Consider the following 25234-nt stretch of genomic DNA (forward strand, 5'->3'; position numbering starts at 1 on the left):
AGCAAAACTATCAACCAATTATCATAAAAATTGATAGTTTTGCTGCAAGTAGAGGATGCTGATGAGGAATGTGGTAATTCCGAAACTGCTGTACATCCAACCATCTTGCAGTCTATAGGGCTTTGCCCAAATAAATTTGACAAGCATACTTTTCCTCTTTTGGTTAAGCTACACTTGTAGTTTAGTCAATGCATGGCTTTAAGATGAGATCAAAAACAACAAAAACGATTGAAGAGAAGCCAACAATAACAAACAAAAATTTTATTTCTATAGAAAATTTTGTTAAAATTTTATTTTCATAGAATATTCTATTTCTATAGAAAATTTTGCTCAAAATTGTATTTCTATAGAAAATGTTGTCAAAATTTTATTTCTATAGAAAATTTTGTTAAAATTTTATTTCTATAGGAAATTTTGTTAAAATTTTGTTTCAATAGAAAATTTTGTAAAGAATTTTATTTCTATAGAATATTTTGTCAACATTTTATTTCTATAGAAAATTTTGTCAAAATTTTATTTCTATTGAAAATTTGTCAAAATTTTATTTCTATTGAAAATTTTGTCAAAATTTTATTTCTATAGAAAATTTCGTCAAAATTTTATTTCCATAGAATATTCTATTTCTATAGAAAATTTTGCTCAAAATTGTATTTCTATAGAAAATGTTGTCAAAATTTTATTTCTATAGAAAATTTTTTCAACATTTTATTTCTATAGAAAATTTTGTCAACATTTTATTTCTATAGAAAATTTTGCTCAAAAGTGTATTTCTATAGAAAATGTCAAAATTTTATTTCTATAGAAAATTTTGTCAAAATTTTATTTCTATAGAAAATTTTGTAAAAATTTTATTTCTATAGAAAATTTTGTCAAAATTTTATTTCTATAAAAATTTTGTCAAAATTTTATTTCTATAGAAAATTTTGTCAAAATTTTATTTCTATGGAAAATTTTATTTCTATTGAAAATTTTGTAAAAATTTTATTTCGTTATTGTTGTTTTTGATCTCAGCTTAAAGCCATGCATTGACTAAACTACAATTGTAGCTTAACCAAAAGAGGAAAAGTATGCTTGTCAAATTTATTTGGGCAAAGCCATATAGACTGCAAGATGGTTGGATGTACAGCTGTTTCGGAATTACCACATTCCTCATCAGCATCCTCTACTTGCAGCAAAACTATCAACCAATTATCATAAAAATTGATAGTTTTGCTGCAAGTAGAGGATGCTGATGAGGAATGTGGTAATTCCGAAACTGCTGTACATCCAACCATCTTGCAGTCTATAGGGCTTTGCCCAAATAAATTTGACAAGCATACTTTTCCTCTTTTGGTTAAGCTACACTTGTAGTTTAGTCAATGCATGGCTTTAAGATGAGATCAAAAACAACAAAAACGATTGAAGAGAAGCCAACAATAACAAACAAAAATTTTATTTCTATAGAAAATTTTGTTAAAATTTTATTTTCATAGAATATTCTATTTCTATAGAAAATTTTGCTCAAAATTGTATTTCTATAGAAAATGTTGTCAAAATTTTATTTCTATAGAAAATTTTGTTAAAATTTTATTTCTATAGGAAATTTTGTTAAAATTTTGTTTCAATAGAAAATTTTGTAAAGAATTTTATTTCTATAGAATATTTTGTCAACATTTTATTTCTATAGAAAATTTTGTCAAAATTTTATTTCTATTGAAAATTTGTCAAAATTTTATTTCTATTGAAAATTTTGTCAAAATTTTATTTCTATAGAAAATTTCGTCAAAATTTTATTTCCATAGAATATTCTATTTCTATAGAAAATTTTGCTCAAAATTGTATTTCTATAGAAAATGTTGTCAAAATTTTATTTCTATAGAAAATTTTGTTAAAATTTTATTTCTATAGGAAATTTTGTTAAAATTTTGTTTCAATAGAAAATTTTGTAAAGAATTTTATTTCTATAGAATATTTTGTCAACATTTTATTTCTATAGAAAATTTTGTCAAAATTTTATTTCTATTGAAAATTTGTCAAAATTTTATTTCTATTGAAAATTTTGTCAAAATTTTATTTCTATAGAAAATTTCGTCAAAATTTTATTTCCATAGAATATTCTATTTCTATAGAAAATTTTGCTCAAAATTGTATTTCTATAGAAAATGTTGTCAAAATTTTATTTCTATAGAAAATTTTTTCAACATTTTATTTCTATAGAAAATTTTGTCAACATTTTATTTCTATAGAAAATTTTGCTCAAAAGTGTATTTCTATAGAAAATGTCAAAATTTTATTTCTATAGAAAATTTTGTCAAAATTTTATTTCTATAGAAAATTTTGTAAAAATTTTATTTCTATAGAAAATTTTGTCAAAATTTTATTTCTATAAAAATTTTGTCAAAATTTTATTTCTATAGAAAATTTTGTCAAAATTTTATTTCTATAGAAAATTTTGTCAAAATTGTATTTCTATAGACGATTTTGTCAAAATTTTATTTCTATAGACAATTTTTTCAACATTTTATTTCTATAGAAAATTTCGTCAACATTTTATTTCTATAGAAAATTTTGTCAAAATTTTATTTCTATAGAAAATTCTGTCAAAATTTTATTTCTATAGAAATTTTTGTCAAAATTTTATTTCTATAGAAAATTTTGTCAAAATTTAAAGTATAGAAATTATGAAATTATATAAAAATTTGAAAATTGTGATAAACTAGAACATCGATACCACCCCTGAGAAGTGTCATTCAGTTTGCCACTTCAAAAATTTCCCCCTACTTCACTAACTTGAAATGCTCTTTTTGAAGATTTGAAAAAATAACAAGTATATATAGCCGTAAGTTCGGCCAGGCCGAATCTTATGTACCCTCCACCATGGATAGCGTAGAAACTTCTACGTAAGACTGTCATCCACAATCGAATTACTTGGGTTGTGGTATCTTAAATCGTTTTCTAAATTGTGAGTTAGTCCAAACGTGGTATATATTAGACAAAAAAGGTATGTGTAGGTAAGTCTACAAATAATTACGAATCGATATGGACTATTGCACGGTACGTAGGAAGCCAGATTTGAAATATGGGGGTCGCTTATATAGGGGCTATATACAATTATGAACTTGATATGGATTGTGATTGGGGATCGATTTATCTGAGGGCTATATATAACTATAGACCGATATGGACCTAGTTAGGCATGGTTGTTAGCGGCCATATACTAGCACAATGTACCAAATTTCAACTGACTCGGATGAAATTTGTTCATCCAAGAGGTTCCAAAACCAAATCTCGGGATCGATTTATATGGGGGCTATATATGATTATGGACTGATATGGACCACTTTTGGCATGGTTGTTAAATACCATATACTAACATCACGTACCAAATTTCAACCGAATCGGATGAATTTTGCTCTTCCAAGGGGCTCCGGAGGTCAAATCTGGGGATCGGTTTATATGGGGGCTATATATAATTATTGACCGATTTCGACCAATTTTTGCATGGGTGTTTGAGGCCGTATATTAACACCACTTACCAAATATCAACTGAATCAGATGAATTTTGGTCCTCCAAGAGGCTCCGGAGGTCAAATCTGGTAATCGGTTTATATGGGAGCTATATATAATTATGGACTGATATGAACCAATTCCTGCATGGTTGTTGGATACCATATACTAACACCATGTACTAAATTTCAGCCGGATCGGATGAAATTTGCTGCTCTTAGAGGCTCCGCAAGCCAAATCGGGGGATCGGTTGATATGGGGGCTATATATAATTATTGACCGATGTGGACCAATTTTTGCATAGTTGTTAGAGACCATATATTAACACCATGTACCAAATTTCAGCCGGATCGGATGAATTTTTTTTCTCTTAGAGGCTCCGAAAGCCAAATCGGGGGATCGGTTTATATGGAGGCTATATATAATTATGGACCGATGTGGACCAATTTTTGCATGGTTATTAGAGACCATATACTAACACCATGTACCAAATTTCAGCCGGATCGGATGAAATTTGCTTCTCTTAGAGGGTCTGCAAGCCAAATTTGGGGGTCCGTTTATATGGGGGCTATACGTAAAAGTGGACGGATATGGCCCGTTTGCAATACCATCCGACCTACATCAATAACAACTACTTGGGCCAAGTTTCAAGTCGTTAGCTTGTTTCGTTCAGAAGTTAGCGTGATTTCAACAGACGGACGGACGGACATGCTCAGAATTTCACTACGACCCAGAATATATATACTTAGAGCAATATTTCGATGTGTTACAAACGGAATGACAAAGTTAATATACCTCCATCCTATGGTGGAGGGTATAAAAATAGTTTTAACAACTCATACTCTTTCTTTTCCTTCAAATAATATTTTAAGATTTACTGTGGTGTAAAACAATTTTTAAATGTTTCTATGCCAGTAGTTTGAAATTTCTCAAAATTAACAAAACAAAAAATTTTTAAAGTTTAACCATGGATAAAATAAATTCACTGATTTTTCCACATGTATTGGATATAATTTCGCAATCCCCAAATTCATGTAAGCATGATTTAGACCGACCTTACAGTTTATTAATAAAAAATTGCTTCTCAGGTGAGACAATAGACAATCTTTGTGAATCTGTGAGAAAGGTAATGACAAAAGAAGAGACCGGGCGTCGAATGAGCCACGATGCGTTATGTAAAGCTGTCAAGAAAACTGTGGATATGGGCCAGGGTTTAGGCATTTTTACGGTAGAAGAAGAAGAAGAAGAAGATGTATGAATTTCAGATATACTAGTATAATATTATACGTTCTGAAAAATATCATACTAACTTAAAACCTCACAAGAATCACATGTTAGTAAATTTAAAAGGAAATTTCCTTTTTTTGAGTTAGTATGGTATTGTGTAAAGGTAAGTACTATGTTCGCTTTTCGAGTTGAAATTTTCGCGGTTACTTTATCAGTTTAATATAAAGCAGATAAATTAACTCAATTGATGCGCAGTTTCATGTTCCTCTAAATTTCGGCAAGACATTATGGGAATATTTTTGTTTTCATCTATAATTGTGATTATTTCAGGAAAATTAATCGCGAAAATAAATTGATTTTCAACTCGAAATTGAATATAGTACTCACCTTAAAACTGGTAAAATATTTTATTGCTATTTTATTTTTGTTTAAATTTAGATTCATCCTACAAAAACGAATACAATGCGCGGACGCAGTCGACAAAACTTATCTTCAAGGGTCCGAAGAAATCGCATAACCGAGAATAAATCTGATCGAAGCCGTAGCCGAAGTCAAAGATCTTCGAGTTCATCTCGATAAATAAAATAACTATAGTGAAATATGTAAAAGATTCAAATGGAAATAGAAAGGTGTTATTGTATGTGTCTAATTTTTTTTAATTAACGGATACGGATTCCCGTCTCTTCTTCGGATATGTCTAATGAATGCGATTGGCGCTTTGAAACTTTATTAAGAGAAAATTATAATTTCTAATGATCCCATCACCCGTTAGCAGATTATAGCAGGGAACACAAATTTTTCTATAAAAGCAAAATTTTTACAAAATTTTCTATAGAAATAAAATATTCTGTAAAAATAAAATTTTAACAAACTTTTATATAGAAATAAAATTTTGACAAAATTTTCTATAGAAATAAAATTTTGACAAAATTTTCTATAGAAATAAAATTTTGATAAAATTTTCTATAGAAATAAAATTTTGACAAAATTTTCTATAGAAATAAAATTTTGACAAAATTTTCTATAGAAATAAAATTTTGACAAAATTTTCTATAAAAATAAAATTTTGACAAAAATTTTTATAAAAATAAAATTTTGACAAAATTTTCTATAATTTTTACAAAAATTTCTATACAAATAAAATTTTGACAAAATTTTCTATAATTTTGACAAAATTTTCTATAGAAATGAAATTTTGACAAAATTTTCTATAAAAATAAAATTTTGACAAAATTTTCTATAAAAATAAAATTTTGACAAAAATTTTTATAAAAATAAAATTTTGACAAAATTTTCTATAATTTTTACAAAAATTTCTATAAAAATAAAATTTTGACAAAATTTTCTATAGAAATTAAATTTTGACAAAATTTTCTATAAAAATAAAATTTTGACAAAATTTTCTATAAAAATAAAATGTTGACAAAATTTTCTATAAAAATAAAAGTTTGACAAAATATTCTATAAAAATAAAATTTTGACAAAATTTACTATAGAGATCAAATTTTGACAAAATTTTCTATGAAATAAAATTTTGACAAAATTTTCTATAGAAATAAACTTTTGACAACATTTTTTATAGAAATAAAATTTTGACAAAATTTTCTATAATTTTGACAAAATTTTCTATGGAAATAAAATTTTGACAAAATTTTCTATAGAAATAAAATGTTGACAATTTTCTATAGAAATAAAGTTTTGAATAAATTTTCTATGTAAATAAAATGTTTACAAAATTTTCTATAGAAATAAAATTTTGACAAAATTTTCTATAGGAATAAAACTTTGACAAAATTTTCTATAGAAATAAAATTTTGACAAAAAAATTCTATAGAAATAAAATTTTGACAATATTCTATAGAAATAAAATTTTGACAAAATTTTCTATAGAAATAAAATTTTGACATAATTTTCTATAGAAATAAAATTTTGACAAAATTTTCTATAGAAATAAAATTTTGACAAAATTTTCCATAGAAGTAAAATTTTGACAAAAATTTCTATAGAAATAAAATTTTGACAAAATTTTCTATAGAAATAAAATTTTGACAAAATTTTCTATAGAAATAATATTTTGACAAAATTTTCTATTGAAATAAAATTTTGGCAAAATTTCCTATTGAAATAAAATGTTGATAAAATTTTCTATGGGAATAAAATTTTGAAAAAATTTTCTATAGAAATAAACTTTTGACAACATTTTTTATAGAAATGAAATTTTGACAAAATTTTTTATAGAAATAAAATTTTGACAAAATTTTCTATAGAAATAAAATTTTGACAAAATTTTCTATAGAAATAAAATTTTGACAAAATTTTTTATAGAAATAAAATTTTGACAAAATTTTCTATAGAAATAAAATTTTGACAAAATTTTCTATAGAAATAAAATTTTGACAAAAATTTCTATAGAAATAACATTTTGACAAAATTTTCTATAGAAATAAAATTTTGACAAAATTTTCTATAGAAATAAAATTTTTTGTTTGTTGTTGATATTGTTGACATTTTTATTTTAATTTTTATGATTTTTTATCTCATTTGACAGTGATGCAATGGTTATCATGCCCGCCTTGCATACACAAGATCCTGGGTTTGAACCCAGCTTCGACCAAACACCAAAAAGTTTTTCAGCGGTGGATTATCCCACCTCAGTAATGCTGGTGACATTTCTGAGTGCTTCAAAGCTTCTCTAAGTGGTTTCACTGCAATGTGTAGCGCCATTCGGACTCGACTATAAAAAGAAGGTCCCATGTCATTGAGCTTAACATGGAATCGGGCAGCTCTCAGTGACGAGAGAGAAGAGAGAGAATATAGGGCTACCACTATACCTAACCTAACCTAACACTTCAGGGATTCATTGTCGAAATTAAAAAAATAAAATTAGAAGTTTATGATTTTGTAATTAAAATATATATTTTTTAAAACAATTTTAATACATATACATATTTAAAAATTTTTACATAAAAATATTTGATTATAATTATTTCCACAAAATAAAAAAATAAAAATTAAAGAACATTTATTGGCTACATCCCCAGGGACGGGCCAAAAGTAACTTCAGTTCTGATTTACAAGACTACAGTAGAGTAGATTTCATATATATATATACATAATAAAATTTATAATATTATATGTTATATTATCTAAAATGTATTGCAATTTTTCTTTTCAAAGGCAATTGCTAAAAAATTGCCTATATATCAACATTATGTTGATTTAGTAAAATATTCATTTTATAGGAAGTTTTTTGTGATTAGTTCTTCTTGAAATTATTTGGAGGGTATTCGTATATATAATTTAGGTTGTGTAAATATAAAAATAAGATTGAGCACATGCGACATTTTTATTACTTTGGCCATGAATAAATGGGAGCCTTCATAAAGGGAAGACATTTTTGTGTATATAGATTAAAAACAAAGGCTTTATATTCTTTTTTTATTATGTGTTAACATTCAGGAAAAAATTGAGTGTGACCAAGGATATGCATCCCAAAGACCATAACAATACAAAGACCAACCAATAGGAAGCCCGAAAAGGACTTTGAAAATCATTTTGAACACCACTGCCCAAGAGTTCGCGACATGTATTTCTTGCATAGTATACCAAGGCAATTGGTATTATATATTGTATAGCAGCACCAGCATAACTACCCGTAAAGGCTACCAAACTAGTTAGACTCTCGGTGAAATAGGTTATGCAAAATGGTGGCACTACTGCAAGCAAAGGGAACAAAATGCGTCTTACAAAGAAATTGTACGATTCAAAACGACTCATATCCAAAAACAAAGTCTGCAGATTATTTCTTAAAGTTATAGCTATAATGGGAAAACTTGCTGATAAGGTAAATACGGGGAACAAGGCCAAAAAATAATCTATGCATATCAGAAGTTCTGCTGAGAAACTATAATCATCCGTTTGGTCGGGTATAAAATTCAAGGTATACAAATCTTCCAAACGCTCAAAGGCAAATATACCTGTCATGGCCAATAGAAGATAAAATAAACAGATCACCAAATAGTCAGCACATAAAATGCGACGCACCGATAATTTATCACGTATGGGAGCCAATAGACTTGGTAACGAATGATGACACATAAAGGAATAGACACATGCTCCAAATAGAGCAGGTATACCATAGATATTCATTGACACGGGATGACCTTTGGCACCTTGGGTTATTAGCAATTTCAAAGCAATTGAGATCATAAATATAAAAGCTAAAAAAGACAGTAAAAGAAGAATTATAAAAAAATATGTTTACAACTATGGGTACTTTCATTTGTAGGTCATTGGAACTTACCACACCATCTAAAAATTACTGTAATAATTTGTAGATATTTTGTTTTCTGTACACTAAATGCAGCAAATGGTCCAAAGATACAAATGAAACCGACCAAGAACAAACGATACACATCTAAACGTGTAAGTGTATGAGTATGCCAGCACTGTTTAATGGCATCTTCTTCAGTTTCATTGTTGGCTGTTGTTAAATTCCATGAAGCTGTTGGATCTAACTCAAAATCCATAGTTGTGGCATTTGGATGATCACTGCAATGACAAATGAAAAATAATTACAAGAGATTAGACTTTGAGTCTAAGACTAGAAAATACATATAACGAAAGTTTTAAAGCAGTTTAAATTTGGCAGTGATATCCTTCATAGATCTTTCGCACCCCACTATGTGCTATGAGTACATTAAATAAACCTTATGAAAATGCGTTGATTTAGTAAGTTAATAGCTAAGAAACAAAATTTTAACAAAATTTTCTTTAGAAATAAAATTTTGACAAAATTTTCTATAGAAATAAAATTTTGACAAAATTTTATATAGAAATAAAATTTTGACAAAATTGGCTATAGAAATAAAATTTGACAAAATCTTCTAAGACATAAAATTTTGACAAAATTTTCTATAGAATTAAAATTTTTACAAAATTGTCTATAGAAATAAAATTTTGACAAAATTTTCTATAGAAATAAAATTTTGACAAAATTTTCTATAGAAATAAAATTTTGACAAAATTTTCTATAGAAATAAAATTTTGACAAAATTTTCTATAGAAATAGAATTTTGACAAAATTTTCTATAGAAATAAAATTTTGGCAAAATTTTCTATAGAAATAAAATTTTGACAAAATTTTCTATAGAAATAAAATTTTGACAAAATTTTCTATAGAAATAAAATTTTGATAAAATTTTCTATAGAAATAAAATTTTGACAAAATTGTCTATAGAAATAAAATTTGACAAAATCTTCTAAGACATAAAATTTTGACAAAATTTTCTATAGAATTAAAATTTTGACAAAATTTTCTATAGAAATAAAATTTTGACAAAATTTTCTATAGAAATAAAATTTTGACAAAATTTTCTATAGAAATAAAATTTTGACAAAATTTTCTATAGAAATAAAATTTTGACAATATTTTCTATAGAAATAAAATTTTGACAAAATTTTCTATAGAAATAAAATTTTGACAACATTTTCTATAGAAATAAAATGTTGACAAAATTTTCTATAGAAAAATATTGACAAAATTTTCGATAAAGAAATAAAATTTTGACAAAATTGGCTATAGAAATAAAATTTTGACATAATTTTCTATAGAAACAAAATTTTGACAAAATTTTCTATAGAAATAGAATTTTGACAAAATTGTACATGAAAATAAAATTTTGACAAAATTTTCTATAGAAGTAAAGTTTTGACAAAAATTTCTATGTAAATAAAATTTTGACAAAATTTTCTATAGAAATAAAATTTTGACAAAATTGTCTATAAAGAAATAAAATTTTGACAATGTTTTCTATAGAAATAAAACTTTGACAAAATTTTCTATAGAAATACAATTTTGACAAAATTTTCTATAGGAATAAAATTTTGACAAAATTGTCTATCGAAATAAAATTTTGACAAAAATTTTCTATAGAAATAAAATTTTAACAAAATTTGGTAGATTATTATTGGCGCCAGTGGCAACCTTGGCTCTGAGACCAATATTTCATGCGAAACGACAAAGTTTATTATTATACACCCCTTCTATGGTGGAGGGCTAAAAATAAAAAAATCGAAGCAATCGACTTATGATATTTTTTTTTGTAATATTAGCATACTATAGCTTTGCATCTATTATAGTAATTTTTCGCACATTGTAAAATGTGAATAGGGGCGTAAAATTTCAAAAATTTGTACTTTAACAATGAACCACATGTTAGTAGATAGTTAAGTATACTTTCTCCATTTACTAACACCAAATAAAAACGGACACGCACACACATACATTATTAACTTACCAAAAAAGATCACGCAAACTCTTGGCAACAGCGGCTGAATAAATGCTCAAATCACCATACAAATAAATCGAAATGCACAAATAGAATAAGACACGACCAAGATCATTGAAAAACAATGAGGCCATTTCACCCAATTCAAATTTATCATCTAATTTATAGTAGATAAGGGTTGAATGTTGAGCATACAAAGGCATACGTTCCAGACGTGCCGATACATCTCCCTGATGTGATAATAAACTGGCAGCAGGATCATCGGTCTCAATTTCGGATTCATTTTCCGTAGCTATCGTAGTATGGCGTAGATCTTCTCTTGAGTCGAACTATAAAGTATAAAAGACAATGATATGTATTTAGCAATGTACATATAATGCAAGTATCCTTAGATTTTAAGGAAAACTGGGGTGGTAGTAAAAGGGGATGCCTACATCATAACTACGTTTAAGAACCTGTAAATTTTGCCAAGTTTTTACAGCATTGGCAGCGGCCATACTCTCGATTATAAACGTTACTGTAACATAGGAGATAAAACACAGGAGTACAATGACTATTAGGGACAATAGCCATCCTGCCTTGGCAAATACACCGGGAAGCGTTAAGGCCCCAGTTCCCACTATTAGATTAAATATGAAAATGAAACCCATCTGTAAAGAAAACAAAAAATTTACAATCAAAGCAAATTCTTGGATTAGTCATTATTGCACACACTTACCCATGTTGGATATGAGGCCGCTTGACTATTGACACCAAGTGCACCCGCATTATCAGTTCTTCCTCTTTCGGGCATATTGAAAAAAAGTAGCAATGCCCTGAGCGTTTACAACCGAATCAAGTGGCTCTGGTAATGATACTGGTACTTATTTTGAAACAGCCAGTATATTCGCAGTGCCTTTATTCCTCCTTCTGGGGCTTGGAAAATTTTTAAAGTTGATAAATTTTTGCACAAATCCGATAATTCGAAGGGCTTGCAAGTTGGGAAATTTGAAATCTTAAATTTTCATGATGACCACCAACGTCATCGTGTGTTGATCTCCCTAAAACTGTTGCTTGGCTAGGTAGCTTATCTTCATTTGCTTCGCTTCCGACTTGTGTTATTATTGTTGCACTTTATTTTCAATTAGTAACATAATCCCAGATTTATTGCTACTTCATTAATGCGCCGCGATTTCTATCCTTTGTGTGTACACAAACATTTTTGGCATATGGTTCTGTTACTTTCTTCTGATGCATCCAGAGATGGCAGAGCACAGTCGATAAAATCAAAACAACTCGAATACAACTCTATATGTATATGTAGACGATTTAGAGAAAATATGGTCAATGGGACCTCCGCATGTAACAGAAATAGTCAGTTTGAAATACTGCCTAGTAAATAGAAAAATGCGAAATGTCACGACACAGATTTAAGCCGCATTGTCGCCATTATTTCTTAAATATGCTCTGATTGACTAAAGATAAACTCTTGTTTTCAGATTTTTTAAAAACTTCATAAATGGAGAACTCTAAGGGCCGGTTACTCAATGTGTTTTATTATTTATCTGTCTATAAGAGTTGCTCATTATCCTCTGGAAACGTAGTAATCGGAGGATGAGTCCTAAGAGTAGGTTACCAAAAATACCATTTCTTGGCGCAGGTAACCGCTATTGGGTTCTACAATGTCAATACCCTGCCAGCATTTCAAAGTTCCATTTCATCTTCATCGCTACCACAGACTCGTAAATGTCACTACAACCATCCTACTGTGATGGGGGGCAGCATATCATAAAGTACAAAATGTACTTCATACATGTATTTTGTGATAGTGGTATAAATGTTATATTTTTAAGAATTTGTAAATGATTAATCAAATTAATAAATATCTAAACAAACGTGTTTTACTCGACCACAATGATTCTTTTACCACTATCTTAAAATGTGCTTTTTCTGATTGTTTGGAGGGTCTCTTATTGGCGTCGTTCTAAATTGATCTATAAAGGCACCTAATAATTGCACTCACGCGAAACCTTTTTGTAGTAACTTGGCGTGGTACAACTTCTCAATAGTGACGGCGCTTTTCCGACGAGTTTTTGATATCGTATATGATTGTTTTCGACGTACTGGGGATTCTCAGAAGCGCCCCCAAATTCAAAAAATGTTGGCAGGGTATATAAACATTTATAAAAAGCCGAATATATCCGGTTCTATCAGAGATATCTGCCACAATTTGGCATTAGCGATTATATAAAAGTGTTGGCTGCAATTTACAACCGGTTATTCAGTACCTCTACAACAAACATAGTCAGAAACAGCGTTGCCACAATGAATTTTTATTTTGGCCCAACATTTCTCTAAAATTGGACCAAAATTCGTATAAGCGGACCATTTTTCCAAATTAAATTAATATAATTTAAAGGTTGGTATTAAGTTCGAGTTTAAGGTGAGTACTATGTTCGGTTTTTTTCACCAAAACACTAAATTAAAAGTACAAAAATATATATGAAGACTATTATATTTTTATCAAGTCTTATCAAATAATGGATGGAAAAGATCCAATGAATTGATTGATAATCATTTTATATTTCTAAATTAATTAATTATGAAAAGTAACCGTGAAAAAAAGCTGGGTTTCAGCTTGAAAACTGAACATAGTACTCAGCTTTAAGGTGAGTACTATGTTCGGGTTTTTCACCAAAACGCTAAATTAAAAGTACAAATACATTTATGAAGATGATTATATTTTGATCAAGTCTTGCCAAATAGTGAATGGAAAAGATCCAAGAAATCTAAATCGTAATTTTTTCACGATTACTTTTCTTTAATAATCCATTTTATGGAATACAAACTTTGTGAAAATTTGCTTTGGGCTATTCCCCATCAAGTTATAATGAAATCTGCAACAAATATGTATAATTTTATGCCTTTTGTTACTGGTTTAGTTTTCACTTTAGTGAAAAAATGACGATTTTAGCGGCTAAGCTCGAACTTAATACCCACCTTAAAAGTTAAAATATATGCTGAAGTATTAAAATGTTAAAATTTAGTTTGAAAAGTTGTCGCTAATATGCTAATATGAGAAATTGTTGCTAACATGTTGAACTCTACTGTTGAGGGTAATTCTGTTTTTTGTTGAGAACGCGATTTTCTCAACAATTTCTAAAATTGAAATCTAATCTAATTCTTTGAAAAAATGTATGAGAGCATATTGAATATCAAGGCATATTAATTAAATGTAAAGTCACGAGCAAACGTGTGTAAACCCCATGATATTCAGAAAGTCAAACTAAGTGTGTAAATATAACCATAGCGATAGGCGGTAGGCGAAATATTTTTGCCGCAACGGCAAATATAATAAGCTTGACGGCGAATAATTCCCTTTTACGTGTATTTCTTATGGGAAGCCCAAAATCCGCGACGGAATACCGTGACGGCTAGCGGCGTGTCGCTAAATTAAAACTTATTCTAACTCCTTGGCGAAAACTGGTATAGTGTTGCCATCGCTTATCAATTTTTTTTAACTCACCACTAGCAATTGCTGTTGCCTGGACACGTGTAGATTATTTTTTCTTGAAATAACTCAACAAATAACAAGCCATTGTATGTTTTTATTCAACTTCATTGTTTAATATTGTCAAAAACGCTAGGAAAAGTGAAAAAGGGAATTATTCGCCGTCAAGCTTATTGTATTTGCCGTTGCGGCAAAAATGTTTCGCCCACCGCCTATCGCTATGGTTATATTTACACACTAAGTTGACATTTTGTGTATGTGTAGTGTTGTTGTATTGTAATATTTATGTACACAAAGAATGTAAACAAACCTACTAAACGTAAACAAAGCCTTTGACAAGATGGATGTCGATATTAGTCACCTGATTGCATGACTTTACCTCTTTAATATGCCTTCATTGAATATAAGCAATTCTTAAATGCTTGTATTTATTAGGTTTGTACATATGCAGAAAATTTTGCCAAAATTTTATGTTTGTAAAAAATTTTAAAAAAATTACCGATTTGTCGAAAATGGACCAAAATCAACAAAATTCTATTTGGTTCGACCATCGGACCAAATTTAAAAGTTGATAATTTTTTGGACCAAAATTTGTCCGATACGACCAAAATGGCAACCCTGGTCGGAAATCAATTTTTAGAAAAAGTCGAATAACTTCCTAGGTATCTTGTCGACATAAGAAATTGCCCAAAAATCTGTAAGTGTAAAGGGACCTATATTAAACTTTTATAGAATCACATTTTTCTTTCACATTTTCTAATATTGCCGCATTTGTTTTGTATGCGTATTCGTAAACATTGCACTTTCTAAAAGTTAGGTTAGGAGTGTAGCAATTAATCATCGAGATTAGTAATCATGTCTCGTCCTATTACATTTGTTACCGGCAATGCCAAAAAGCTAGAAGAATTGGTAGCAATTCTGGGACCAAGTTTCCCACGTCAAGTGGTTTCGAAGAAAATCGATTTGCCTGAGTTACAAGGAGAAATTGATGAAATAGCGATTAAGAAATGCAAAGAGGCTGCAAGACAAGTTGATGGACCAGTTTTAGTGGAAGACACCTGTTTGTGTTTTAATGCCTTACAAAATTTACCAGGTTTGTATAAGGATATCAATTGTGTGATCGTTTTTGTGATTTAAATTCATCTAGGACCCTATATTAAATGGTTTTTGGAGAAATTACAACCAGAAGGTCTACACAAGCTTCTAACAGGATGGGAAGACAAAAGTGCCAAAGCCATTTGTACATTAGCGTTTTCTGAGGGCAAAGACAGTGAGCCAATGCTATTTCAGGTAAGATGTGATATCATGCGCTCTATCCATACATAGTGTTTAAAATCTGTTGCATTTTCCAGGGTATAACGGAAGGTACAATTGTAGAGCCACGAGGGCCAAGAGACTTTGGATGGGATCCTATCTTTCAGCCTAAGGGATATACTGTGACTTATGCCGAAATGCCAAAGGAAGAAAAGAATAAAATATCTCATCGTTTTCGGGCTCTGGATGCTTTGCAACAACATTTTTCACCAGAGAAGAAATGAATTGTGGTGGTTCACAGTATATGAATTGTATTTAAAGTTTTTGTAATATAAATTTTGAATGCGTATAGATAAGCGTATGGAAAGAAACCTTCCGTGCACAAAGTTTTTAAGGCATTAGTTATAGCGAAATCGTAAAGAAATGAGCTGGTGATTGGTAACTTTAATGGTCTAAAGCCACTAAAGAAAAAAACTCTACAAAGTGAACATATCCAGTCTCATAAGCTAAAATATTGTTTTTACAAAAATGTACAAGTTTATTCTACAAGATTTTGGTAAAACTTGGAAATTTCCATAATTTTAGACTATAGGTGAGTTCATGTTTAACAGCTAAAATTTCCACTTTTTCAAGGTTACTTTTCTTTAATAATTAATTTTAAATAAATTAAACTTTTTAAATTGTTGCTTTGAACGATTCCCCATCAAGTTATACAAAAATAAATTGACCAAAAATGTTATAATTTTATTCTGCTTTTACAAATTTATTTTTGATTTTAGCGGCTAAACTTGATCTTAAAACCCACCTTGTACCAACACTCGACTGTTTCATTATTTGCAAATGTAAATGTTTTATTCATGTTTCATTCCCCAGCATAAGCGTAGATAGGACTCTGCGGAAGGGCTTACCCTCTTCCTCCTGAAAGAGAAGATAATTTTCCAAATTAGAAGTAGTTCCAAGTTTGGAAATCGTTTCCTTATCAACGTATAAATGTTGATAGATATACCTCAATGGAATTCACACAAAGTATTCCAAGATGAGATCAATGCAATAGACGCCCTATCCAATGATGGACATTTTTTGAACGAGTCATTTTCAAGTCTAAAATATCTCCAATACGCCAGTCGAAGAGTGAGCAACTTCTTCTATAACATTGATTTATTAAAAATAAAAACTTTTCGATAAACATGTGATCTTTCTGCATAGCCTGTTAAACTTTTATTTATGCACAAAAACACAATTTAATTAAACTTCTATATTGTGATGCAAGAAAAATGAAGATAAGGATTCCAATTCAAGTAGGTTTTTATCAAAATTTTTATTTTTATCAACTACGTACATAAACAGAATATGACATTTTATCATGCTAAATAAATATAGGAAATTAATTAGAAAGTACTAATGTTGTCGGGAGCAGCCGTTTATATTATGCCCTACGGTATCCACTGTTAATTGAAACACACTGCTTGATAAAAAAACACCCATTTTTTAAAATTTTTCGCATAAGCGAAGAAAGGCCTCTAGGTAGAGGGCACTCCAGAAAAATTTTAGTCCTCTCTCCCAAGAATTTAAAAACCTATATTATTGTAATCGTGAATCACAAAATGTTTGTTTCCTTACAACTGTCCAACTTTTTCACCTAGTGACTTCCATCCGTATTTAGACTTCCCATAAAAGATAACACCCCGACAAAGCTTCAATTTAAAGTTTTCGTGGTTTGGATAAAATCAAAATTTTGAGATTTGCAATAGCGATGAAGGGAACAAGGGTATTGCTGTATTTTGGATATTGTAGCGCGATAATGCGAACTTAATACCCACCTTAAGACCATGAGAATTTTCATTAATAGTACGAAACTTTTCGTTGTTTATCACGAAATTATTTTATCGACACATTTCATTTCATTTAACGAAGATTTTACGTATCCCTTAAAAAATTAAATTTATAACATGGTGTTCCAAAATGAAACCTATTTCTTATGAAGTGTATATTTTGTTACAACGACCTTGCTATCAAATGTCCAATAGTTTTCTAAAAAGATAAGATTGTGTAACAAACCAAACTCGGAAGTAGGGTACACGAATTTGCTTTTATCTGCAACACCCACAGTACATATTTCAAATTAACCGATATCAAGTGACCGGATAACAACAACAATTAACAGAGAGAAGAAAGAAGAGAGAGAAAAATTAAATTTGAGTATGAAATCAGTGTTGGGACAAAAGTTTATATAACGTTATCAACTTTTTCTTTGAAAATATTGTTAAAAAAAAAAATATTAATGTAAATTTTATTTAAAACCAAAACATAGATTTGAAATATTTTAATTTGTTTTTGTTTTTTTTTTTTTAATTTCTTTGTGTAAAACTTTCATAGTACTAAAATTGTAGTTTGCTTCTCTATACATTAAACATTTCGTACCAGCCAAATTCAACACCCATCACTATCACAACAACAAAATGATTAGGTAAACACAGCATGTTCTCTCACAGCTGTCACTCCTCTCTCGCATTGTGATTTTTGTTTACGTGTCTTGACATTTATTATACACTTTCAGCCGGACGTTTCCTGGAGGGCCATAGTAGAAGCAACTCCAATTTCTTCTTAGTGCAAGAAAATGTTATTTATTAATTGTTAATATTGGAATAGTCAATCAGACAACCTATAGGTAAATAGTGTAAATACATTGGGAAACAGTTTACACAGCAGTTTTTCATTACCACAAAAAAAAATTGCCCCTGAAAGGTTGTAAAAGATCTAGCAGCAACAACAACAACAAAAGCGGCATCAATCATTCATTCAACCCAAAATAACAAGCACAACAAAAGTAGAAAAGAACTACGACGGACGGCGTAAACATGAATATAACAAGTGAGTAGATAGATATTCGATTTAAAGTTAATGCCCACCCTTGTCATAAATTTCCAATTTGAATCTGAAACACCGCCTCAATAGATTCTAATTGGTTATTAATTGTGGGTGCACGTTTTATCTATGGCTATCAGATCTATTGCTAAATTCGGTCCAATTTCTTCCAATATAGTAAATGCAAATCACTTGAAGTACATCAGTTTAATAACCTTAACCCTTCAGAATGCGATATTGGGCCTATCCATGCGCTATGCCAGAACGAGACCTGGAGATATATTTCTCAGTTCAACCGGTAAGTTGATTAATTGTTTGAAAAAAAAAAATAACAAAAAAATGATGCATGTAAATTCAAGGCCACGACAATCGTAACGTTGGTTCGAGGTAAAGAGATTCAATTTTACATTATTTAACCGATATTGTTGAGGAAAAGTATTATAGAGGAATAAAACAAAGATATAGGACAACACAACGACTTTATAGGTAGCAGCCGGAAACTTTTCATTGTATTACCATAGTGTGATTGAAATTTTATTATGATTTCTAAACCTCTAATAATATTTTTTATTATTTATGTAATGTCGACATCCAATATGTTGAAGATGTTTCTTCTTGCTTAAAAGAATACACCCAAGAGCCTACTCAATTTATGGTATATTATTTAATGATGCTGAACGAGCTACCTAGCATGAATCAAGGCTTAGCAAATATCAAGTGTATTTAAATTTTGACAATAGTAATTTTTTATGGCTTAAATGGCAACCGGTTTTGTGGTTGTACGAGATGACTTCAACACTTAACCTAGACATGCCTTTACTGTACATAAATATTTTGTTGAAAAAAACTTTTGTGCCACTTGAGTTGACTAGCTGTGTGTCATATTCAATGTTAGAGATAAGAAACTCCAATAGTAAAAACGATACGGAACCAATTTGTTTAATGTATGGAACTACCAAAACAATGAAAATCTGAAAAAGACAAAATACAAAATTGGCTCTTGCCAACATTTTATTTTTATAGAACATTTTGTCAAAATTTTATTTCTATAGAAAATGTTTTTAAAATTTTATTTCTATAGAAAATATTTTTAATATTTTATCTTTGTAGAAATTTTGTCGCAATTTTATTTCTATAGAGAATTTTGTCAAAATTTTATTTTTATAGAATTTTTTTGTCAAAATTTTATTTCTATAGTAAATTTAGTCCAAATTTTATTTCTATAGAAAATTTTTTCAAAATGTCATTTCTATAGAAAATTTTGTCAAAATTTTATTTCTAAAGAAAATTTTGTCAAAATGTCATTTCTAAAGAAAATTTTGTCAAAATGTCATTTCTATAGAAATTTTTTGTCAAAATTTTATTTATATAGAAAATTTTGTCAAAATTCTATTTTTATTTTTATTTCTATAAAAAATGTTGTCAAAATTTTATCTCTATAGAAAATTTTGTCAAAATTTTATTTCTATAGAAAATTTAGTCCAAATTTTATTTCTATAGAAAATTTAGTCCAAATTTTATTTCTATAGAAAATTTTGTCAAAATTTTATTTTTACAGAAAATTTTGTCAAAATGTCATTTCTATAGAAAATTTTGTCAAAATTTTATTTCTAAAGAAAATTTTGTCAAAATGTCATTTCTATAGAAATTTTTTGTCAAAATTTTATTTATATCGAAAATTTTGTCAAAATTCTATTTTTATTTTTATTTCTATAAAAAATGTTGTCAAAATTGTATTTCTATAGAAAATTTTCTCAAATTTTTATTCCTATAGAAAATATTTGTAATATTTTATTTCTATAGAAAATATTTGTAAAATTTTATTTCTATAGAAAATTTTGTCAAAATGTCATTTCTATGAAAATTTTCTCAAAATTTTATTTCTATGGAAAATTTTGTCAAAATTTTATTTCTGTAGAAAATTTTCTCAAAATTTTGTTTCTATAGAAAATTTTTGCAAAATTTTACTTCTATAGAAAATTTTGTCAACATTTTATTTCTATAGAAAATTTTGTCAAAATATAATTCTATAGAAAAGATTGTCAAAATTTTATTTCTATAGAAAATTTTCTCAAAATTTTATTTCTATAGAAATTTTTTGCAAAATTTTATTTCTATAGAAAATTTTCTCAAAATTTTATTTCTATAGAAAATTTTCTCAAAATTTTATTTCTATGGAAAATTTTGTCAAAATTTTATTTCTATAGAAAATTTTCTCAAAATTTTATTTCTATAGAAAATTTTTGCAAAATTTTATTTCTATAGAAAATTTTCTCAAAATTTTATTTCTATAGAAATTTTTATCAAAATTTTATTTCTATAGGAAATTTTCTCAAAATTTTATTTCTATAGAAAATTTTCTCAAAATTTTATTTCTATGGAAAATTTCGTCAACATTTTATTTCTATAGAAGATTTTCTCAAAATTTTATTTCTATAGAAAATTTTCTCAAAATTTTATTTCGATGGAAATTTTTGTCAAAATTTTATTTCTATAGAAAATTTTGTCAAATTTTTATTTCTATAGAAAATTTTGTCAAAATTTTATTTCTATAGAAATTTTGTCAAAATTGTATTTCTAAAGAAAATTTTGTCAAAATTTTATTTCTATGGAAAATTTTGTCAAAATTTTATTTCTACAGAAAATCTTGTCAAAATTTTATTTCTATAGAAAATCTTGTCAAAATTTTATTTCATTAGATAATTTGTCAACATTTTATTTCTTTAGAAAATTTTCTCAAAATTTTATTTCTGTAGAAAAGTTTGTCAAAATTTTATTTCTTTATATAATTTGTCAAAATTGTATTTCTATAGAAAATTTTGTCAAGCAGACCTTTTATATGAATGTATGTCCCTATCGGTATCTACTCTTGTAAGGAACATTTAATTGCCTTCTACTTGAGATATTTACGGGCCTGCTTTTTATGTTATATTGTTTTGTTTTTCTCTTCTTTCTTTCCGTAGCTTATACCTTTAACTAATTTAAAAATAATTTATTTCTTTGTTTTCATAGCTGTTCTAATGTCCGAAGTGGTGAAACTTTTAACCTGTCTTGTTTTGGTATTTAATGAAGAGGGTAAAGACTTCCAGAAATTTGTTAAAAGTCTGCACAAAACCATTATTGCCAATCCCACAGATACGTTGAAAGTATGTGTTCCTTCACTTGTGTATATAGTACAAAATAATCTACTCTATGTATCGGCCTCGCATTTGGACGCAGCCACCTATCAGGTGACATATCAATTGAAGATACTAACAACTGCCATGTTTGCTGTTGTGATATTACGCAAAAAACTCTTAAACACACAATGGGGTGCTTTGGTGCTATTGTTATTGGGTGTGGTGTTGGTTCAATTGGCTCAGACGGTGAGTGATGGTGCTGCAGCAGCTGCCCAAACTACAAATGGTATAGAACAAAATCGTTTCCTGGGTTTAATGGCTGCTTTGGGAGCATGTTTCCTATCGGGCTTTGCTGGCATTTACTTTGAAAAGATCTTGAAAGGAGCTGATATTTCTGTATGGATGCGTAATGTTCAATTATCATTATTGAGTATACCTTTTGGTACTATCACCTGTTTTGTCAGTGATGCTTCGAAAATATTTGAACATGGTTTCTTCTTTGGCTACGATCTCTTTATATGGTATTTGGTATTGCTGCAAGCTGGCGGAGGCTTAATTGTAGCCGTAGTGGTGAAATATGCCGATAATATACTAAAAGGATTTGCTACCTCTTTGGCCATTATCATATCCTGTGTTGCTTCGATCTATATTTTTGATTTTAATTTGACTTTCAAATTTGCATTGGGTGCAGCCTTAGTTATAGTATCGATATTCTTATATGGCTATGATCCCAAAAAGTCAACAACCCCTACGGCTGGGCCGATTAAAGTTGTTACAACAAATGCCACTGGTGGTATACAACATCCAGATGAAGAAAAACTATTGCCTTGAATTGAAGAAGACAAACAAAACGGGAGGTATCAACCATAAAGTGGTGGGAACCTAGTTTATGTGTAAGTGTATAAATGTTTAAATGCCAAGATGTGTATGAATAATATAGAAAAAGAAAAGGTTTGCCTATTTTGCAAAATTCTGACAAATATGACCAAAATAACTTCTTATAGTTTTTGGCCCAGTCAGGATTTTGTAAAAGTTTCAGAACTAATTCCCATATATGTATGGAACCCCTTAAGTAAGTACTTACTACTTAAGATGATCATGGTTAAGATTTACAGTATTTTACAAATAAATAGAAATGAAATCATACACATATACATATGTATATTAAATTATGATATTGGTATATTAGCTCCTCGATATGCCCTAACATTTTTATTTTGAAAACAATTTTTATTGATTTTCGGCGACTATACTTTGTTTTATTGTGACTTTTTATTACATGCTAGATTGTTTAAGTTTACTTGTAATGAAGTTTTATGCATATTTTGCATTGAACTAAACTGGCTACCCCATTTGTATTAGAATATTTGGAAATCTCAAAATAATAATAAAAAGTTGCTGAAAAAAACACACAATCAAATATAATTGTATATAAAAAAAGGATAAATTGAATATTCTAAGAAACCCTAAATAAATAAAATTACTATATTTTTATTCGTTGTAAAATTTGTAGTTTTTGTTTTTTTTTGCAACCATAAATGTTGAACAAGAAATAAATGAACTTAAAAGCGAACTCTTAACGAAAAGACACTCACCAAGGAGGAGTAAGTGTAATTTTGCTATTAATCTTTTGCTCTCTTTATAAAATGAAAGAAATGATAATCATTTTGACAAAATTTTCTATAGAAATAAAATTTTGACAAAATTTCCTATAGAAATAAAATTTTTACAAAATTTTTTATAGAAATAAAATTTTGACAAAATTTTCTATGGAAATAAAATTTTGACAAAATTTTCTATGTAAGTTGAGATCAAAACAACAATAATGATTGAAGAGAAACCAACAATAACAAATAGAACGAGTAAATGTTTACAAAATTTTCTATAGAAATAAAATTTTGACAAAATTTTCTATGGAAATAAAGTTTTGACAAAATTTTCTTTGGAAATAAAATTTTGACAAAATTTTCTATGTAAATAAAATGTTTACAAAATTTTCTATGGAAATAAAATTTTGACAAAATTTTCTATAGAAATAAAATTTTGACAAAATGTGTCTATAGAAATAAACGGTTGACAAAATGTGTCTATAGAAATAAAATTTTGACAAAATGTGTCTATAGAAATAAAATTTTGACAAATTTTTCTGTAGAAATAAAAGTTTGATAATTTTTTTTGTAGAAATAAAATTTTGACAAAATTTTCTATAGAAATAAACTTTTGAAAAAAAAAATTCTATAGAAATAAAATTTTGACAAAATGTGTCTATAGAAATAAACGGTTGACAAAATGTATCTATAGAAATAAAATTTTGACAAAATGTGTCTATAGAAATAAAATTTTGACAAAATGTGTCTATATAAACAAAATTTTGACAAAATGTGTCTATAGAAATAAAATTTTGACAAAATTTTCTATAGAAATAAAATTTTGACCAAATTTTCTATAGAAACAAAATTTTGTCAATTTTCTATAGAAATAAAATTTTGACAAAATTTTCTATAGAAATAAAATGTTGACAAAATTTTCTATAGAAATAAAATTTTGACAAAATGTGTGTCTATAGAAATAAAAGGTTGACAAAATGTGTCTATAGAAATAAAATTTTGACAAAATTTTGTATAGAAATAAAATTTTGACAAAATTTTCTATAGAAATAAAATTTTGACAAAATGTGTCTATAGAAATAAACGGTTGACAAAATGTATCTATAGAAATAAAATTTTGACAAAATGTGTCTATAGAAATAAAATTTTGACAAAATGTGTCTATATAAACAAAATTTTGACAAAATGTGTCTATAGAAATAAAATTTTGACAAAATTTTCTATAGAAATAAAATTTTGACCAAATTTTCTATAGAAACAAAATTTTGTCAATTTTCTATAGAAATAAAATTTTGACAAAATTTTCTATAGAAATAAAATGTTGACAAAATTTTCTATAGAAATAAAATTTTGACAAAATGTGTGTCTATAGAAATAAAAGGTTGACAAAATGTGTCTATAGAAATAAAATTTTGACAAAATTTTGTATAGAAATAACATTTTGACAAAATTTTCTATAGAAATAAAATCTTGACAAAATTTTCTATAGAAATAAAATTTTGACAAAATTTTCTATAGATATAAAATTTTGACAAAATTTTCTATAGAAATAAAATTTTGAATAAATTTTCTATGTAAATAAAATGTTGAGAAAATTTTCTATAGAACTAAAATCTTGAGAACATTTTCTATACAAATAAAATGTTCAGAAAATTTCCTATAGAAATAAAATTTTGAATAAATTTTCTATGTAAATAAAATGTTTACAAAATTTTCTATGGAAATAAAATTTTCTATAGAAATAAAATTTTGAAAAAAAGTGAGAAAAATTTTCTATAGACATTAAAATTTGACAAAATTTTTTATAGAAATAAAATGTTAAGAAAATTTTCTATAGAAATAAAATTTTGAAAAAAATTTTGACAAAATTTTCTGTAGACATAAAATTTTGATAAA

The 25234-nt window shown here is 27.6% G+C and overlaps 4 protein-coding genes and 1 long non-coding RNA gene across 6 annotated transcripts; 3 read left to right on the forward strand and 2 right to left on the reverse strand.

The window, feature by feature from the left end:
• Positions 1–4357: 4357 nt before the first annotated feature.
• On the forward strand, positions 4358–5353 carry LOC142224399 (uncharacterized). The gene is made up of 3 exons (XM_075294176.1): positions 4358–4520; positions 4575–4738; positions 5152–5353. The coding sequence occupies exons 1-3, from the start codon at positions 4454–4456 to the stop codon at positions 5290–5292; spliced, it is 372 nt and encodes a 123-aa protein (XP_075150291.1). The 5' UTR covers positions 4358–4453; the 3' UTR covers positions 5293–5353.
• Positions 5354–7603: 2250 nt separating this feature from the next.
• Positions 7604–12260, reverse strand: LOC142226774 (transmembrane protein 104 homolog). 2 transcript variants are annotated; one of them, XM_075296978.1, is made up of 5 exons: positions 11722–12260; positions 11459–11653; positions 11013–11332; positions 9017–9264; positions 7604–8933 (listed from the first exon to the last, which is right to left on the reverse strand). In XM_075296978.1, the coding sequence occupies exons 1-5, from the start codon at positions 11794–11796 to the stop codon at positions 8155–8157; spliced, it is 1617 nt and encodes a 538-aa protein (XP_075153093.1). In that variant the 5' UTR covers positions 11797–12260; the 3' UTR covers positions 7604–8154. The 2 variants fall into 2 exon arrangements, with proteins under 2 accessions (XP_075153093.1, XP_075153092.1); XM_075296977.1 differs by having other exon boundaries at positions 11438–11653; positions 11722–12258.
• Positions 12261–15271: 3011 nt separating this feature from the next.
• Positions 15272–16118, forward strand: LOC142226776 (inosine triphosphate pyrophosphatase). The gene is made up of 3 exons (XM_075296980.1): positions 15272–15586; positions 15641–15783; positions 15846–16118. Exons 1-3 carry the CDS (start codon positions 15349–15351, stop codon positions 16029–16031), a joined length of 567 nt encoding a protein of 188 aa, XP_075153095.1. The 5' UTR covers positions 15272–15348; the 3' UTR covers positions 16032–16118.
• Positions 16119–16470: 352 nt separating this feature from the next.
• On the reverse strand, positions 16471–17040 carry LOC142226777 (uncharacterized). The gene is made up of 2 exons (XR_012719750.1): positions 16754–17040; positions 16471–16665 (listed from the first exon to the last, which is right to left on the reverse strand). It is a non-coding gene; the product is annotated as an uncharacterized LOC142226777 (long non-coding RNA).
• Positions 17041–18259: 1219 nt separating this feature from the next.
• Positions 18260–23237, forward strand: Ugalt (UDP-galactose transporter). The gene is made up of 4 exons (XM_075296979.1): positions 18260–18415; positions 18493–18618; positions 18791–18910; positions 21625–23237. Exons 2-4 carry the CDS (start codon positions 18606–18608, stop codon positions 22560–22562), a joined length of 1071 nt encoding a protein of 356 aa, XP_075153094.1. The 5' UTR covers positions 18260–18415; positions 18493–18605; the 3' UTR covers positions 22563–23237.
• Positions 23238–25234: the final 1997 nt, after the last annotated feature.

The sequence above is a fragment of the Haematobia irritans genome, chromosome 2 (genome assembly GCF_050003625.1).
Source record: "Haematobia irritans isolate KBUSLIRL chromosome 2, ASM5000362v1, whole genome shotgun sequence".
NCBI lineage: Eukaryota > Metazoa > Arthropoda > Insecta > Diptera > Muscidae > Haematobia > Haematobia irritans.

What these genes read in the sequence shown, in the direction of transcription:
- LOC142226774 (XM_075296977.1), bottom strand. Translation starts at nt 11,796, where the DNA reads ATGCCCGAAAGAGGAAGAACTGATAATGCGGGTGCACTTGGTGTCAAT. An exon ending in TTCTTAAACGTAGTTATGAT is followed by an intron (nt 11,333 to 11,437) that starts GTAGGCATCCCC and finishes TATACTTTATAG; the next exon opens with TTCGACTCAAGAGAAGATCT. An exon ending in AGTTTGCGTGATCTTTTTTG is followed by an intron (nt 9,265 to 11,012) that starts GTAAGTTAATAA and finishes TTGTCATTGCAG; the next exon opens with TGATCATCCAAATGCCACAA.
- Ugalt (XM_075296979.1), top strand. An exon ending in TATATTTCTCAGTTCAACCG is followed by an intron (nt 18,911 to 21,624) that starts GTAAGTTGATTA and finishes TTGTTTTCATAG; the next exon opens with CTGTTCTAATGTCCGAAGTG.
- LOC142226776 (XM_075296980.1), top strand. Translation starts at nt 15,349, where the DNA reads ATGTCTCGTCCTATTACATTTGTTACCGGCAATGCCAAAAAGCTAGAA. An exon ending in TGCCTTACAAAATTTACCAG is followed by an intron (nt 15,587 to 15,640) that starts GTTTGTATAAGG and finishes AAATTCATCTAG; the next exon opens with GACCCTATATTAAATGGTTT. An exon ending in GTGAGCCAATGCTATTTCAG is followed by an intron (nt 15,784 to 15,845) that starts GTAAGATGTGAT and finishes TGCATTTTCCAG; the next exon opens with GGTATAACGGAAGGTACAAT.
- LOC142224399 (XM_075294176.1), top strand. Translation starts at nt 4,454, where the DNA reads ATGGATAAAATAAATTCACTGATTTTTCCACATGTATTGGATATAATT. An exon ending in TTCGCAATCCCCAAATTCAT is followed by an intron (nt 4,521 to 4,574) that starts GTAAGCATGATT and finishes ATTGCTTCTCAG; the next exon opens with GTGAGACAATAGACAATCTT. An exon ending in AAGAAGAAGAAGAAGAAGAT is followed by an intron (nt 4,739 to 5,151) that starts GTATGAATTTCA and finishes GTTTAAATTTAG; the next exon opens with ATTCATCCTACAAAAACGAA.